The sequence below is a fragment of the Mustela lutreola genome, chromosome 1 (assembly GCF_030435805.1).
Source record: "Mustela lutreola isolate mMusLut2 chromosome 1, mMusLut2.pri, whole genome shotgun sequence".
Classification (NCBI taxonomy): domain Eukaryota; kingdom Metazoa; phylum Chordata; class Mammalia; order Carnivora; family Mustelidae; genus Mustela; species Mustela lutreola.
In genome coordinates, this window is record NC_081290.1 from 260,744,650 (window position 1) to 260,759,677 (window position 15,028).

Consider the following 15,028-nt stretch of genomic DNA (forward strand, 5'->3'; position numbering starts at 1 on the left):
ATCCCAGGGTTCTGAGATTGAGCTCCCCCACAGGGCTCCCTGCTCAGCAGGAAGCCTGCTTCTCCCTCTCCCACTCCCTTGCTCATGTTCACTCTCTGGCTGTCTGTCAAATAAATAAATAAAATCTTAAAGGAAAAAAAAAAAAAAAAAAAAAAAAAAAGAATACCACTATGTGCCAGGAAAAAAGTGATATTCAACTAAGTCAGATAAATGTTAATTTTTAAAGTTGTGTTTTGTCTTTTTACAGGACTTCTTGAAATCTATATGGCAATACAGAATAATATTTAAGAGGAGACAGAAAGGGAAGCACTGCCCCTAACAGCTTTATTTTTTTCAGTGACAATTAACAACTCACAGAAACATTATGTCAAGGGGCACCTGGGCGGCTCAGTCATTAACAAGTCTCCCTTTCCCTCAAGTCATGATCCTGGGGAGGGGGGGGCAGGTCCTGGGATGAGGCCACGGCCTCGGCTCCCTGCCCAGCAGGAAGCCTGCTTCTCCCTGTCCCACTCCCACTGCTGTGTTCCCTCCCTCACTGTCTCCGTCAAATCAATAAATAAAAAATCCTAAAAAAAAAAAAAAAAAAAAGGAAAAAAGAAAAATAATGTCAAAACCCCAGATGGGAAGAAATTTTAGTCATGGGTTCAGGGAAAAAATATACCTGGAAGTAGTACACTCTTCTTTGGAATAAATTAGTGTCTACCACTGATAGGTATACATTTTATTTAGAAAGAAAAACACGTTTTAAAAGACCAATGTAGGGGTGCCTGGGTGGCTCAGTGGGTTAAAGCCTCTGCCTTTGGCTCAGGTCATGATCCCAGGATCCTGGGATCCCATCGGTGCTCTGCTCAGCAGGGAGCCTGCTTCCTCCTCTCTCTCTCTGCCTGCCTCTCCACCTACTTGTGATCTCTGTCAGACAAATAAATAAATAAATCTTTTTAAAAAAAAATGTGATTTTGTATGAAACTCATATTTACTAATATATAAGCGCTCCATAAGTAGGCTAGCTCAAGAAACTAAAACTGGAAAAGTTTAATAAAGGAGGACTATTGGTCCCAACCACACTTTAAAACACAAAATGACATGGCAAAATGGTGTGGTAATGGTTCATGAATCACTGGTTCATGACAGTTGAAAAAGAGAATGATATATGGAAAATGAACAAATAAAGGTGATATTTCAAATCAGAATAGTGGCTTATTCAAAGCACAGGTTTAGAATAACTGTATAACCATCTATCAGAATAACTACAGTCAACTTTATCAAAATAAGGTTGAATTCCTATTTAACCCTTTCTACCGAAGTAAATTTCACATGGGTCAGAGATTTAAACACTAATAACAAAAAAGAACGAGAGGAAAACATACTGAAGTGGATCTAAGGCTTTTCAGAAGACTTTGAAGAGAGTACACTTAATTCTGTTTAAATTGTGCATGAAAAATTATCAAAGTCAAAAGACAAACCTAAAAAATAGCCAACATATTTGGCAAAGTACTAAATTTATTCACGTACAGTCAATAAAAGATCAGCAACTCACAAAATGGGCAATGTACTGGAACAGTTCATAGAAAAAAAAATAGAAATGTAAGCCATAAGACAGAGATCCAAAGTGTTTTTATAATCAACATTACACTGGCAAGACATTCTCACACTGTTGGCGGGGGCAAATAGTAATGTGATAAAATTTAACATGAACGTTGACCCTGAATTCCACTTTTGGCAACTTCTACTGTACACATGCACAAAGGTGTATACTGAAGAACTACTACTCGGCTGTTTGCTGTTGCATAAAACTAAAAATAATTAAAATAATCACATATAAAAGAACTGACTAAATAAATTGAGTAATTTGTAGTCAGGAAAAAGAACAGAGCAGGGAAGGTCTATAGATAGCAACATGGAACTATCTCCATAATACTGGGTGGAAAAAAAAAAAACCTGGGAGATGAGCTGGGAAGAGACAGAGACAGACTCATGGAAACACTCCCTTTACAATGTATATACTCTTCTACTGTTTTAATTTTTATTCACCCAAGAAATACCTGCTCAGTGCCTAGTATGTGCCACACATTCTTGAAGGGACACTTTGGGATACAACAAAATAAAGTATTCTACTTTCAAAGAGTTTACTTACTTCTTAAAAAAACAAACTTAAGAAAATATCTTAAAATAAAACCAGGATCTTAGTTTATAAGATACCAAGTATGAAATGTTAATGATAAAATAAGAAGTGTGATACAGGGGCGCCTGGGTGGCTCAGTGGGTTGGGCCGCTGCCTTCGGCTCGGGTCGTGATCCCAGGGTCCTGGGATCGAGTCCCGCTTCGGGCTCTCTGCTCAGCGGGGAGCCTGCTTCCCTCTCTCTCTCTCTGCCTGCCTCTCTGTCTACTTGTGATCTCTGTCTGTCAAATAAACAAGTAAAATCTTAAAAAAAAAAAAAAAAAAAAAAAGAAGTGTGATACAGAACTTTAAATCAGGAACTAAAAAAGAGCTAAGCTATACTTGAATTGCTTTAGTTAATCAATGCTAACAACTAGTGTTTCAAAGCAGTTTGATGTAAGGTCTTATACACTCAAGATCCACCTGCTGAAAATTAACCTACCAAATTAGGTAATGTATACCACAATCTGTAAAAGAAGAGAGAAACTCAAAAGATAGTGTCTAATATTCAACCAGCAAAATCACAGCAAAAAGTATAAATGTCTCCTTGCTAAATATGCCACTCCTTTAGTGATTGTCATCCCCCGTAGCACATTACAATCGCCTGGGGCTAAGGGGATTTTAAAGATGCTCAAGGCCCACTATGTAAGCAATTAAATGAGAATCTCTAGGGACAAGGTGTACCATCACTACTTTTACTTTTTTATCACTATATATATATTTTAAACTCCCTAGATGGTTCTAATGTGCAGCCTCAGGTGAAAACCACAGCTCTCCAAGGGCTTCCTCACTGTTCTTGTTTGCCTCAGAACTTTCCAATGGTCTACTGAAGCCTATGGGCTCTTTCTCAGAAAAATCTTTTTCTTTCTTTCTTTTTTTAAGTAGGCTCTACATCCAATGTTGGGCTTGAACTCACAATCCCAAGATCAAGAGTCACATGCTTTTGATGGGGCCAGCTAGGTACCCCTCTCAGAATACTGTTCTTAAATACACAAAATGAACCGTGAGAGACCTCAAAGGAAACCAATTATATTGAAATATAATTACTGAAATATTTTTAAACAAAATTTTACACAGTAATAGATACTTAACATATTAAATAACAAGATCTAATAATAAGTCTAGTGATGAAAACAATAATATTTGGAATATTTATGTCTAGTAGTTATTGCTAACACTGCCAGTGTGGTTTCTTGCCTACCTTCATAATAGACGGAAAGTTTCAATTTCAGTTAAAGATTAGTAAAAATATTTTCCTCCATCCAACTTCATAGAACCCCTAAAATTCTAACCAGACACTGGGGGGATGGGATTACAATGGACCTACGAACCCAGGCAAAGGATGCTGGAGAGCAGATGTTTAAAAAAAAAAAAAAAATTAATCACTCATTAAATAATAACCCCATTTCATTATAAGAAAAATAATTAAATTACATAATTCTACCCCAAATCCATTTAGAATCTGAAAGAACTATGGCTCAGCTCTTTTTAAAATCTGTTACACTCCTAAATTCTTTTCCTCTAGCAAGGATGTAGTTAAATGTTCGTAAAACAAACTACATAGATAATTCTCAATCAAGTGCATTAATTAACAAGAAAGCTAACCAAAACCGCCCAGAATATACTCTGGTAGTCATGGCCACATTTAATTCCTACAACAAAAACTCATTTATCATCATGAACCAGTTGGGTAGCCAACAGCGTTAACACTTTTGCTCTCTTGCCTGAGCATATTTCTATAGGGCAAAGGAAATCTAAGCAGTTTTCCAGTATTCCACAAGGGGACTGGACCTCCATAAAGAATGGAATAGTAGGGGTGCCTGGATGGCTAGTGGGTTGAGCCTCTGCCTTTGGCTGGGGTCATGATCCCAGGACCGCATTGGGCTCTGCTTGGCGGGGAGCCTGCTTCCCCGTCTCTCTCTGTCAAATAAATAAATAAATAAATAAATAAGTCCTTAAAAAAAAAAAAAAAGGAATGGAATTATTTTACTATTTCCTAAATCTACTGCTGGATCAGAGGAATAGATCAGTTTAAGAAAATTTAGGACAAGTTTCCAGTACTCATTTGAAATGGAATGAGGTCGGAACTCTGCTTTGTACAGCCAAAACACAGCTGTCCCACGGTTACACATCCCCAAAACTTATTTCAAAAAGTCTACAAAAATCCAGCTTTTGTCTTTGGAATAAACTATCATCCCATTATCATTCTTTAGGAAATGTTAATGGGGAGTAGGTTGGAACTCCAAATCAAATGACCAGAACAAAAGCTGGACTAGTTCCCAAAGCATGCATTACCAATGGTATCAGCTGGACTCTGGGAATGTCTTTGATTTGCATAATTTTAAAACCTAGAAAAATAACACAAATGTACAGTGTATACAAAGATACATACCAATATACACTATTTCAAATGGGTACAAAACCCAGAAAAATTTTGAATAGATGATGTACTCTTTTTGGGTACAGGGACACAATGTTACTTAGTACCTATCTCTGGCATGTGTTCTATGAATTGTTTTTCTAGTAGTAGGGTACTGCTAACATGACAACTAATTTTTTTCTCTGTGAATAGTAACAAGTGTAAAACTGGCTAAAAGTATGAAGGAAGGGTAAATCCATTACACGATGACCTTTTAAAATTTTCTTTTTAATAATGGCTTTTTGGGGGGGCACCTGGGTGGCTCAGTGGGTTAAAACCTCTGCCTTCGGCTCAGGTCATGATCCCAGAGTCCTGGGATAGAGCCCCACGTCGAGCCCCACGTCAGGCCCCACGTCAGGCTCTCTTGGAGCCTGCTTCCTCCAATCTCTCTCTCTGCCTGCCTCTCTGCCTACTTGTGATCTGTCAAAAAAAATAAATAAAGATCTTTTTTTTAAATGGCTTTTTAAAGGCATAATCATATACAAGCCACTTATTTAAAGTAGACAATTCACAGTAAATTTTTTAAAAACATCTTATCATCCGACAAGAACCATCCTAACAGCCATTACCTTTCCCAAGGCCCTAGCCCTAGGCAACCACCAAACTACTTTCAGTCTCCATATATGTGCAGGTATTCCATGTAAATAGTATTGTACAATATGTTATTGTTTCTAGCTTTTATTATTTTGCGTGTTTCCAAGGTTCGTGTTTCATCATGTATCAGTATTTTCCTCTCTAATGTCAAGTAAAATTCCACTATATGGATAATCCCACAAATCCTACATTTTATTTAACTACTGATGGTCATTTAGATTGTTTCCCAGTTTTTGAGTGGAGTTCATTTTGTGTTTTTTACACACACACACACACACACACCCCTCCCTACAGGTGAAACTGATAGGTCATATGGTGATTCTTCTTTTTTTTTTCTTTTAGAGATTTTATTTACCTATTTGACAGAGATCACAAGTAGGCAGAGAGGCAGAGACAGAGAAAGGGGGAAGGAGGCTCCCTGGTAAGCCCGATAAGGGGCTCGATCCCAGGACCCCGGGATCATGACCTGAGCTGAAGGCAGAGGCCTTAACCCACTGAGCCACCCAGGCGCCCCAGTAATTCTATTTTTAACACTGAGGAACTGCCAGACTGTTTTCCAAAGTGATTGAACCATTTTACATTCTGAGCAACAGTGTTAAGAGGGTTCCAATTTCTTCAGATCTTCACCAACACTTGTCTTTTGATGATTCTGATCATCCTACTGGGTATAAAGTGGTTTTAATTTACATTTCTCTGATCGTGAATGAAGTTCAGCATTTTTTTGATGTTCTTATAGGCCATTTGTCTTTGGAGAAATGTCTTTTCAGATTCTTTGCCCATTTTTAATTGGGTTATCTTTTCATTGCTGAATTGCAAGAGACTTTTGTATTATGGATACAAGTCCCTTGTCACCAGATTTATAAAAAGTTTCTCCCAGGGGCACCTGGGTGGCTCAGGTCGTGGTCTTAAGGTCCTGATATCAAGCCCTGCTTCCTGCTCTCTACTCAGCAGGGAGCCTGATCCCCCCACCCTCTACCTGCCTCTTGCTTACTTGTGATCTCTGTCGTCAAATAAGAAAAAAAAAAAGTTCCTCCTATTAAGTGGGTTTTTTCACTTTCTATGATTAATCTTTTGTTTGTTATGTGAAGCCAGCCCAGAGAACCAGAATTTGACAAGGGCCTCACATACACTACACATGCATTTCAATGGTTCTCAAACTTTCTGTAAAAGAATCACTCTACAGTCTTAAAAACTGAAGAACCAAACAAAAATTTTTAAAAATGTGGCTGTATCTATCAAGATTATCATGAGATAGTAAAATTGAGAAAAAAATTTTAGTTCATTTAAAAGTAACTTTATTGGGCGCCTGGGTGGCTCAGTGGGTTAAGCCGCTGCCTTCAGCTCAGGTCATGATCTCAGGGTCCTGGGATCGGTCCTGCATCGGGCTCTCTCCTCGGCAGGGAGCCTGCTTCCCTCTCTCTGCCTGCCTCTCTGTCTACTTGTGATCTGTCTGTCAAATAAATAAAATCTTAAAAAAAAAAATTTATTTAAAAATATTTTCCAGGGCGCCTGGGTGGCTCAGTGGGTTGGGCCGCTGCCTTCGGCTCAGGTCATGATCTCAGGGTCCTGGGATCGAGTCCCGCATCGGGCTCTCTGCTCAGCAGGGAGCCTGCTTCCTCCTCTCTCTCTCTGCCTACTTGTAATCTCTCTGTCAAATGAATAAATAAAATCTTTAAAAAAAAAAAAATATTTTCCAAAGCAAAAAAATAATTAGTGAACAAAACGGCAGTTTTATGGTTTCGTGACACTTAAATGTCTGGCTGAATAGAAGACATTATCTGCTTGGGCTTTCAATCTACTGCAGTATATCGTTTCGGATGAAGTATGACTATGTAACTAGAGTTATGAAGTATATGACTATATATGTAGATGAGAAAGGAAAAGCACTTTTAATAGGCTTTTCATATAATTGTGGATAGCTGATGTAGCCTCCGAAAAACTCTAAGTTAAACTTTACTGAAACTGCATACCGGTTTCTATATGGCAGCTTAACTAATATTAGGGGGTGAATTAACTCAGGTGCGGAGGGGGGGGGATGACAAAAATGATTAATGACTGAAAGAATAAAATAATCTAATTTTTATTTTTCCCATCCCCACCAGGGAAGTGTAACTTTCACAGAAAAAAAAAGGGGGGGTAGTTTTCCTCCGAATATAGCTATTTTTGTGGTAAATGGGGAGGGTGTGATGCTAGAGGTCATACCTAAATTAAGTATCAGTGAAAATTTAATCCAAGGGATAAACGAAAGTATAGGGGAGAAGATGGTAAATTAAAAGATTTAAACCTATATAAACAGTTCTTGACCAAGGCGAACAGAACTAGAGGATGAGTCCTAACGTGGTTTTATAATGAATATTTCCCACTATTAAGGGTAATGATTGACTAAATATACTACAGGGAGGAAAACCACAAAAGACTATCAAAAGCCTACCATCCTCAAATAATCTGCAGTTTTTCCTCCACTTATTTTATAAAGAACGTATTCAAAAACAACTTTTAAGGTTCAGATATATTCAACCTCTACGTGGTTTGCACATTTTACATAAAAATCACCCATGGTACTTGTTTCAAATGAAGATTCTCAAGTCTCACTTACAGAATCTGTAATAATAAGTCTGAAATTAAGATGTATGCACCTATAGTTCTATAAAAGCACCGAAGTAATTATGATACAATGGGCCACAGACTCCATTTGGACAAACCTAACTAATCTGTTCTCTACATACATTTTCCAAAAGTTGTTTCTTTAAAAATAAAGTAGCATCAGACCTGTCATTCCATGTTTTCCCTAAAACATTAATAAAGCTGCATAAATTATACTATCTATGTGAAGTCTTTAGTCTCCCTTGATAGTTAACCTTTATTCAAAATTAAAAATAGACGAGAGTAGCACGCTGCAAGATTATCTGCAAGTAGTAACTGAGACGATTCATATGCCTAGAGAATAAAAGCAGTTTATGTGACAGGTGACATCAGGACTGAATGCCAGTTCAGTCCTATGTGTGTTCCTTTACCAGTGCAACAGAACTCTACCAGATTCTTTTTTTTGGGTAAATGAATCTGATTATGTATTCTGCATATCATCCCTTCAGCCCTTCCAGAGATTAGAAATCTACTAAACATGTAAACAATTCAAAACTCAAGAAAAAACACGCTAAAGATTATTGGCCTAAATAATGATACTAATAATATATGCTTATTAAATCTGCTTACTAATTCCCTAGGAAACAAACAGCTGCAACTACAAATAAAAATCTGAATCTTTTAGAATTCAAAAAATGTGGCTTTAGACCAAAAGTAGCCAAGATATTAATTCACTAAATAAACTAAATAAAACATTAGCAAATCATCAGTTAGGACACAGTTTTGTCCTCTGGCTTTATTCAGTATTTACTGATTATAAACTATCCATTAATCTAAAAATCTGCTAACTCAAATCAATTTTTACATAAATTCTCACTCCATTACCAACTGCCAAGCAAAACAAAACAAAAAGACTCAAATTCATAGGCAGGTCTTTATCTACAGAGAAAAGATTTAGAGACAATGGCAGAAAAGCTTACAACTATGAAGGGTTTTTGGCAATTATCCACTTAATAGGTACAAACACCTCAACACAGATTTTGCAATTCTGGAAAGTCTATCTGGGATGTAAGCTGTATTCCTGAAATTCCTACATTCTTAATGCTGAAGGAATGCAATCTCTCTTAACACAGCACCTTTCTACTGTACTTCTAAGGAAAACCAATACTTATATAAACACAGATCAGTCTCTCTTAGGAACAACTATTGCCAACTAGAGTATTCTACATGGTGGAAATATTAACAAAAAAGATGAACTCAATTTTGGCTGCCCCAAACTGTAATACCGAGTATCACAACAGGAGGAAGAAAAGTAGGAAAGGCTATTAACAGAAAGATTGTTAAAAACTGATAAAACTAATTGGGCCCAAATAACACATCATCTAATATATATACCTGGCCCTCTCTCTCCCTTACCACCCCCATCCAATCCACTTTGGCTTTATTTATTTATTTATTTATTTAAAGATTTATTTATTCAGGGACACCTGGGTGGCTCAGTTGGTTGGACAACTGCCTTCAGCTCAGGTCATGATCCCGGAGTTCCGGGATCGAGTCCCGCATCGGGCTCCCAGCTGCATGGGAAGTCTGCTTCTCCCTCTGACCTTCTCCTCGCTCATGCTCTCTCTCACTGTCTCTCTCTCTCAAATAAATAAATAAAATCTTAAAAAAAAAAAAAAAGAAAAGAAAAGAAAGATTTTATTTATTCAGGGGCCCCTGGGTGGCTCAGGTGGGTTAAAGCCTTCAGCTCAGGTCATAATCCCAGGGTCCTGGGATCAAGCTCCACATCGGGTTCTCTGCTCTGCAGGAAGCCTACTTCCTCCTCCTCTCTCTGCCTGCCTCTCTGCCTACTTGCGATCTGTCTGTCAAGTAAATACATAAAATCTTAAAAAAAAAAAAAAAAAAAAAAGATTTTATTTATTCATCTGAGAGAGAAAGAGAGAGGCAGCACAAGCAAGGGGAAAGGCAGAGGGAGAAGCAGACTCCTCACCAAGCTGGGAGCCTAACACGGTGCTCAATTCCAGGACCTGGAGATCGTGAACTGAGCTGAAGGCAGACACTTAACCAACTGAGCCACCCAGGCACCCCTCCATTTTGGGTTTAAAACTGTTTTTGATAGGCGCTTGGGTGGCTCAGCCAGTTAAGCGACTGCCTTTGGCTCAAGTCATGATCCCTGAGTCCTGGGATCCTGTCCCATATCCGGCTCCCAGCTCCGAGGGGAGTCTGCTTCTCCCTCTGACCTTCTCCCCTCTCATGCTCTCTCTTACGCACTCTCTTTCTCAAATAAATAAGTAAAATATTTTTTAAAAAATATTTTAAAATGCTATTAAGTAGTAATGGTTGCCCAACAAAACCTTAAACCAGGTTTTGTGTTTCAACACTGTATGCGTTCATCTTTCATCTTAGTTAAGTATATAGCAGGGAACATTTTTCATTATTTTCCACATTGTCCTAAACTTATCTTTCACCAAAAGACGACAATGACTTATGGCCCCAAGTTCCTCTCATTAAGAACTACTGATAATTATGCTTCTTCAGGTTATGCAAATTTTCCAAAGTGAGGATCATTTTGTTTACAATATAGGCGTTCCTAATTCTAGGTCGGTTATAAGTTATTTTAAAAATGAAGTCTTATTTCTAAAAGATGAGTGCAGAAACAATTTTAGGGATTTAAAGGTTCATATGAATTGGCCTGGCTGAACACATTACTCTCCCCTCTTCTTATCTAACAAAACATTAAAAAAAAACCCACTCTTATGCCCAAATTATTTTTTTCTTCCTCCCAAAATTAAATTCTATGGGAATTTCTAATGTATCTCATACAGCCTAAATGCAAAATTCATCCATTAATTTACTGAACACCTTTAAGTATCAAAACAGAATTTCCTAGATTCCTAGATGCAAGGATGAATAAATAAGGCAGTCCTTTCAGCTCACATACAAACCCAGTGGAGGAACTCCAGACAACAGCTAAATGCTGTAGGGGTACTGCACAAGGTAAAATGGAGCTAAAAAAGAACACAATCAAAAGCTGAACCAAAAAAAAGCTGAACCAAGCACTAACGTACGTGTGTGTGTGTGTGTATATACACAGATAATATATCCACAGAGACACACACACAAGACAAAAATATAGCCATAATTCCACACATGAACCAGATGTGTTTTCATTAGGGAGTAGAGAGGAACCTACAAGCACATAGTTTTGTCATCACCGAACTGACAAAAACAGTAATAAATACTGATGAAAAATGCCAAGGTAAATTAAATAGCTCTCTATGCAAAAATGGAACTTCCTCACAAGAGGTAAAAAAAAAAAAAAAAAAAGACTAAAAAAAAAGACTACAATAAATCTTAGCAAACCATCCTGCTTGTTTACAATTATTTCCCCATTTCAGAGGGCACAAATTTATAGATTCAGTACCAAGAAAGTAATGACCATCCGTATTTTTTTTTTTTGACCATCCGTATTTTTGAAAAACAGATACCAACAGGTTGGTTCAACCAAATTTTTTTTTGAGCTTCAATGTTATGAGGCTAAAAGAAATCTACAACTATCTTGCCATATTCTTTGTCCATAACATCCTTTGGCATCTTTCCAAAGTAATCGCCCCATTCAGAGTGGCTTTGATTTTTTTTTAATGATTCTTCAGTTGTATTTAATCTCTTTTTGTCTATCATTTCAGCTCATTTTAGGTGATCTTTCCTCTAAACAGTCACCAATTAGTTAAAAGGTTACTGAGGAACACATAATCAACCTACAGAATACTAACTGCAAAAGGAAAAATAATCCTCTCTCTCCAAAATAAATAAAATCTTTTAAAAAAGAGAAAGGAAAAAAATTCTTTTTTTTTTTTTTTTTTTAAAGATTTTATTTATTTATTTGTGAGAGAGAGAGAGTGAGAGCGAGCACAGGCAGACAGAGTGGAAAGCAGAGTCAGAGGGAGAAGCAGGCTCCCTGCAGAGCAAGGAGCCCGATATGGGACTCGATCCCAGGACGCTGGGATCATGACCTGAGCCGAAGGCAGCTGCTTAACCAACTGAGCCACCCAGGCGTCCCAGGAAAAAAATTCTTTACAGAAGAATACGAGCCAGTCAGAAAGACCGAGTAGAATTAGAACACCACCATTCTCTACCTCCAATGTAAAAACTGATTTATTCAAGAATTATTAATGGACAATAACTAGTTCAAAGGTTATCGAGGATCACAAAATCAACCCACAGATTACTAACTGCAAAGGAGAAAATAATCCTTCACAATGAAGAAACCCAGAATCATCATCCTACCCAAATAATCAAACTTAACCATCACTAATAGTGGAACAACCTAACTACTTGGCATGAAGTGCCTTTTGATGTAACATTATACCATTCTACCCAAAAATACTTAAGCCAAATATTAACAGAGCTCTCACTTTAGACCTAAGCAAACACAAAGTTTTCAGGAAATAACAAAAGATAAAGGGACAAGTTAAATGATACCACACACACAAAAATCAAATCAACTCAGAAAATGAGAAGTTTCTACTAGAAAATTGTCCAGGATTCTTGAGACAAACAAAATCCCTGGGAGAAAAGGGGGTGGGGGGGACTGTTCAAGAGATACAACAAAATGATGCATGTAAACCCAAATTAGATTCTAATAAAGTAAAAGAAAATAAAGAAAAAAGAAAGAAAATCCAATGAATCCTATTTTGGCGATAACTGGGGAAATGTGAACAGAAAGTGGGATTCAGAAATGATACGTTATTACCATTAATTTTCTGAGGTGAGAAAACGGTATGGTTATATAACTGCATCAATGTCCTTATATAAAAGAATGATGAAATTTAAGGGGCTGAAATATGTGTCAACTTACTTTCAAATAAGTATGTATGCAGAGATAAAACAAGTAGGGAAAACGGTTAACAACTGCTGATTCTAGGTGAAGAACTGTATTGCTAGCATTCATTGCACTTCCAACTTTTCTCTATGTACTAAACTTTGCACGGTAAAACTTTTAGGTTAATTTCTCCTCCTGTAAATTTTCACCACCATCTCCCCCTTTTAAAACACCACAGTTCTGAAATATTCAAGGTCATGACATTTCAGTGTCTTTATAATTTTAGATAAATTTAGGGATTAACAAGTTCTGGAAACTTTCAATAAAATCTTAGAACATCACTACTCCTCACCTTTCAAGTGACAAAATATGAGCCCATCTCAGAAAACCGGTAGGTATATATAAACAGATTTGATAAAATAATTTTGAGACTGGAGACTTTGCATTTTTGGGCATTGTGACAGCATGTAAAATGTAAATGGGATTTCAGTACTGAAATCAGTCAACAAGCAAACACAAAATTTAATTTAGCAAGCCTTTCCCGACATAAGGACATTTACAGTCACCCAGACCATTCAAGAGAACTCCCAACTTTGCCTCATCTCTGCCAACCTCCAAAACAGCCTCTACCTTCTAAGCTGGGAATTTAAAAAACAAAAACCTAAGTGTAGTTCGTTACCACGGCAACGGGAAATTTCAGGAAATTGAGGCTCTGCAGGTCTAGCTAGCCTCCATTTTTAAAAACTATTTACCTAAACATAGCAGGACTTAAATCGAAAAAACAAATGGAATGACATCTCTCATAAGCTATCAGTTTCCTCTTTCAAACTAAAAGGTAGTATTTACCCAAATTCTGAACAAAGTGCAAAAGAAACAAATCACTTTACTAAATACCTGATTTTTACAGTATTTATAAGTCACTTACACCCAGTACTAAAGCGGACGCTTTTATTTACAGTGGCCGAAACCGATTTCTCATTTCCGATTTATCAAATTCTGCAATATTTGTGTCGCTTTAAAAACGAAAATGAACTGCGTACAGAATAAAGAGAAAAAGGAAGCAGAATCAAGCCACACAATTCCTTAATCTCGGCAAAACCATGCTTTTCTCCTACACTGCTTCCTTCTTCATTCGCACTGGCAAGAGACTAGATTTCTCCCGATGAGTTTCATCTCCGATTATTTCTCAAAGTGATAACCTATTTCGTGGTATATCGGAGAGGTGGCAGAGGAAACACTGTCAAGTTTTTCGAAAACAGCGACTACACGTTAAAGTAATCAATTCCGAACCACCCTAGTATCAAGATGGTATCAAAGGAAGGTATCTCACAGGAGTAGTCCCATGAACCTAACTAAACAGGACGAAGCAGCTTCCTGGCTATTGTCTTGATTAAATATTTGTTCGTATTAACGCCTAAGGCAGAGAAGCCAAAAAATAACTTCAGATCTCAAGTCAGCCCTTGCTCCCCATTCCCACATTGTCCTATACCCGGTTCTCCGGGTCCAATAGACCCCGATTGCTTCCTCAGGCGAACATGGCTGGAGTACTCGGACGAACACAGACTTGAAGAGAAGAGGTCGCCACGAGGCCCCACCACTCTCTTTCCTCACCTGCTCCGGGGCGCCGTCTCCTGACATGGCCTCAGTTGACTAGAAAGGGAGAACTGGCCCGCGATGCGAAGCTAGAAAAGAGAAATTAAACTAAAAACCACCCCAAACCAGTAAAGTTACCCCCTGCCCAGCGGAGCCAGACCGCCAACACGAAACGCCACCGCCCACTCAGATATGAATTAAAATGGCTGCGCCCCAGCCGGATGAGGGGAGAGGTGTGGCTTCTGCATTAACTTCCGGGGCAGTGGGCGGAGCTAAGATCGCGACTCGCCAGTTACTCGGCCGCGCAGATGCAGAGAGAATCCAGAAGGGGGCCCAAAGCCTGTGCTGACGTCACGACCCTGGGCTAGGGGAGCTGTTGCTGAGCTGGCTGTAACCGGCTGGGAGGCGCGAAACTGTTTAGCCTGGAGGCTCGCGCGCCTTTTGGAGTTTAATTACCAAGCTGTGGAACCTGGTTTTTCCGCTCTTGAAGCCTGACTGACAATCAGTTTAGTTCAGGCAAACTGGCCGTTTTAGGACAATGCTAAGTTTAAATGCCTTTTATATTTTGGAGTTAGGGAATATATCGCGGTTTTCTATGGTCTAAGCTAATGCTTTCTATGCTTCTTAGGGATAAGAGGAACAGATCGAGCCCATATTAATATGTACTGCCACTACCTCCTACTGTGTCTAAGGTTTTAACGTCTGTAAATCCTGGGTTTTAAGCTCAGCATCTCACCATGATTCTTCGTATGCAAAGTGGAGGTAAAAGCAGTCAGACTCTGAAGCCAGACTCCATTCGTTTGAATCCTGGCTGCGTCTCTCACTTGATCAGTAACCGTGGGCAATTTAACTTTGCCCG

At 38.3% G+C, this 15,028-nt stretch overlaps 1 protein-coding gene across 1 annotated transcript in view; it reads right to left on the minus strand.

Moving 5' to 3' along the window:
- The window catches only part of CSTF3 (cleavage stimulation factor subunit 3), a 68,941-nt gene extending 54,545 nt beyond the window's left edge, over nt 1-14,396 (minus strand). Inside the window, exon 1 of the mRNA XM_059139104.1 lies at nt 14,188-14,396. Coding sequence (XP_058995087.1) covers nt 14,188-14,214 — 27 coding nt within the window. The 5' untranslated portion in view covers nt 14,215-14,396. The remainder of the gene's footprint in view (nt 1-14,187) is intronic.
- Nucleotides 14,397-15,028: the final 632 nt, after the last annotated feature.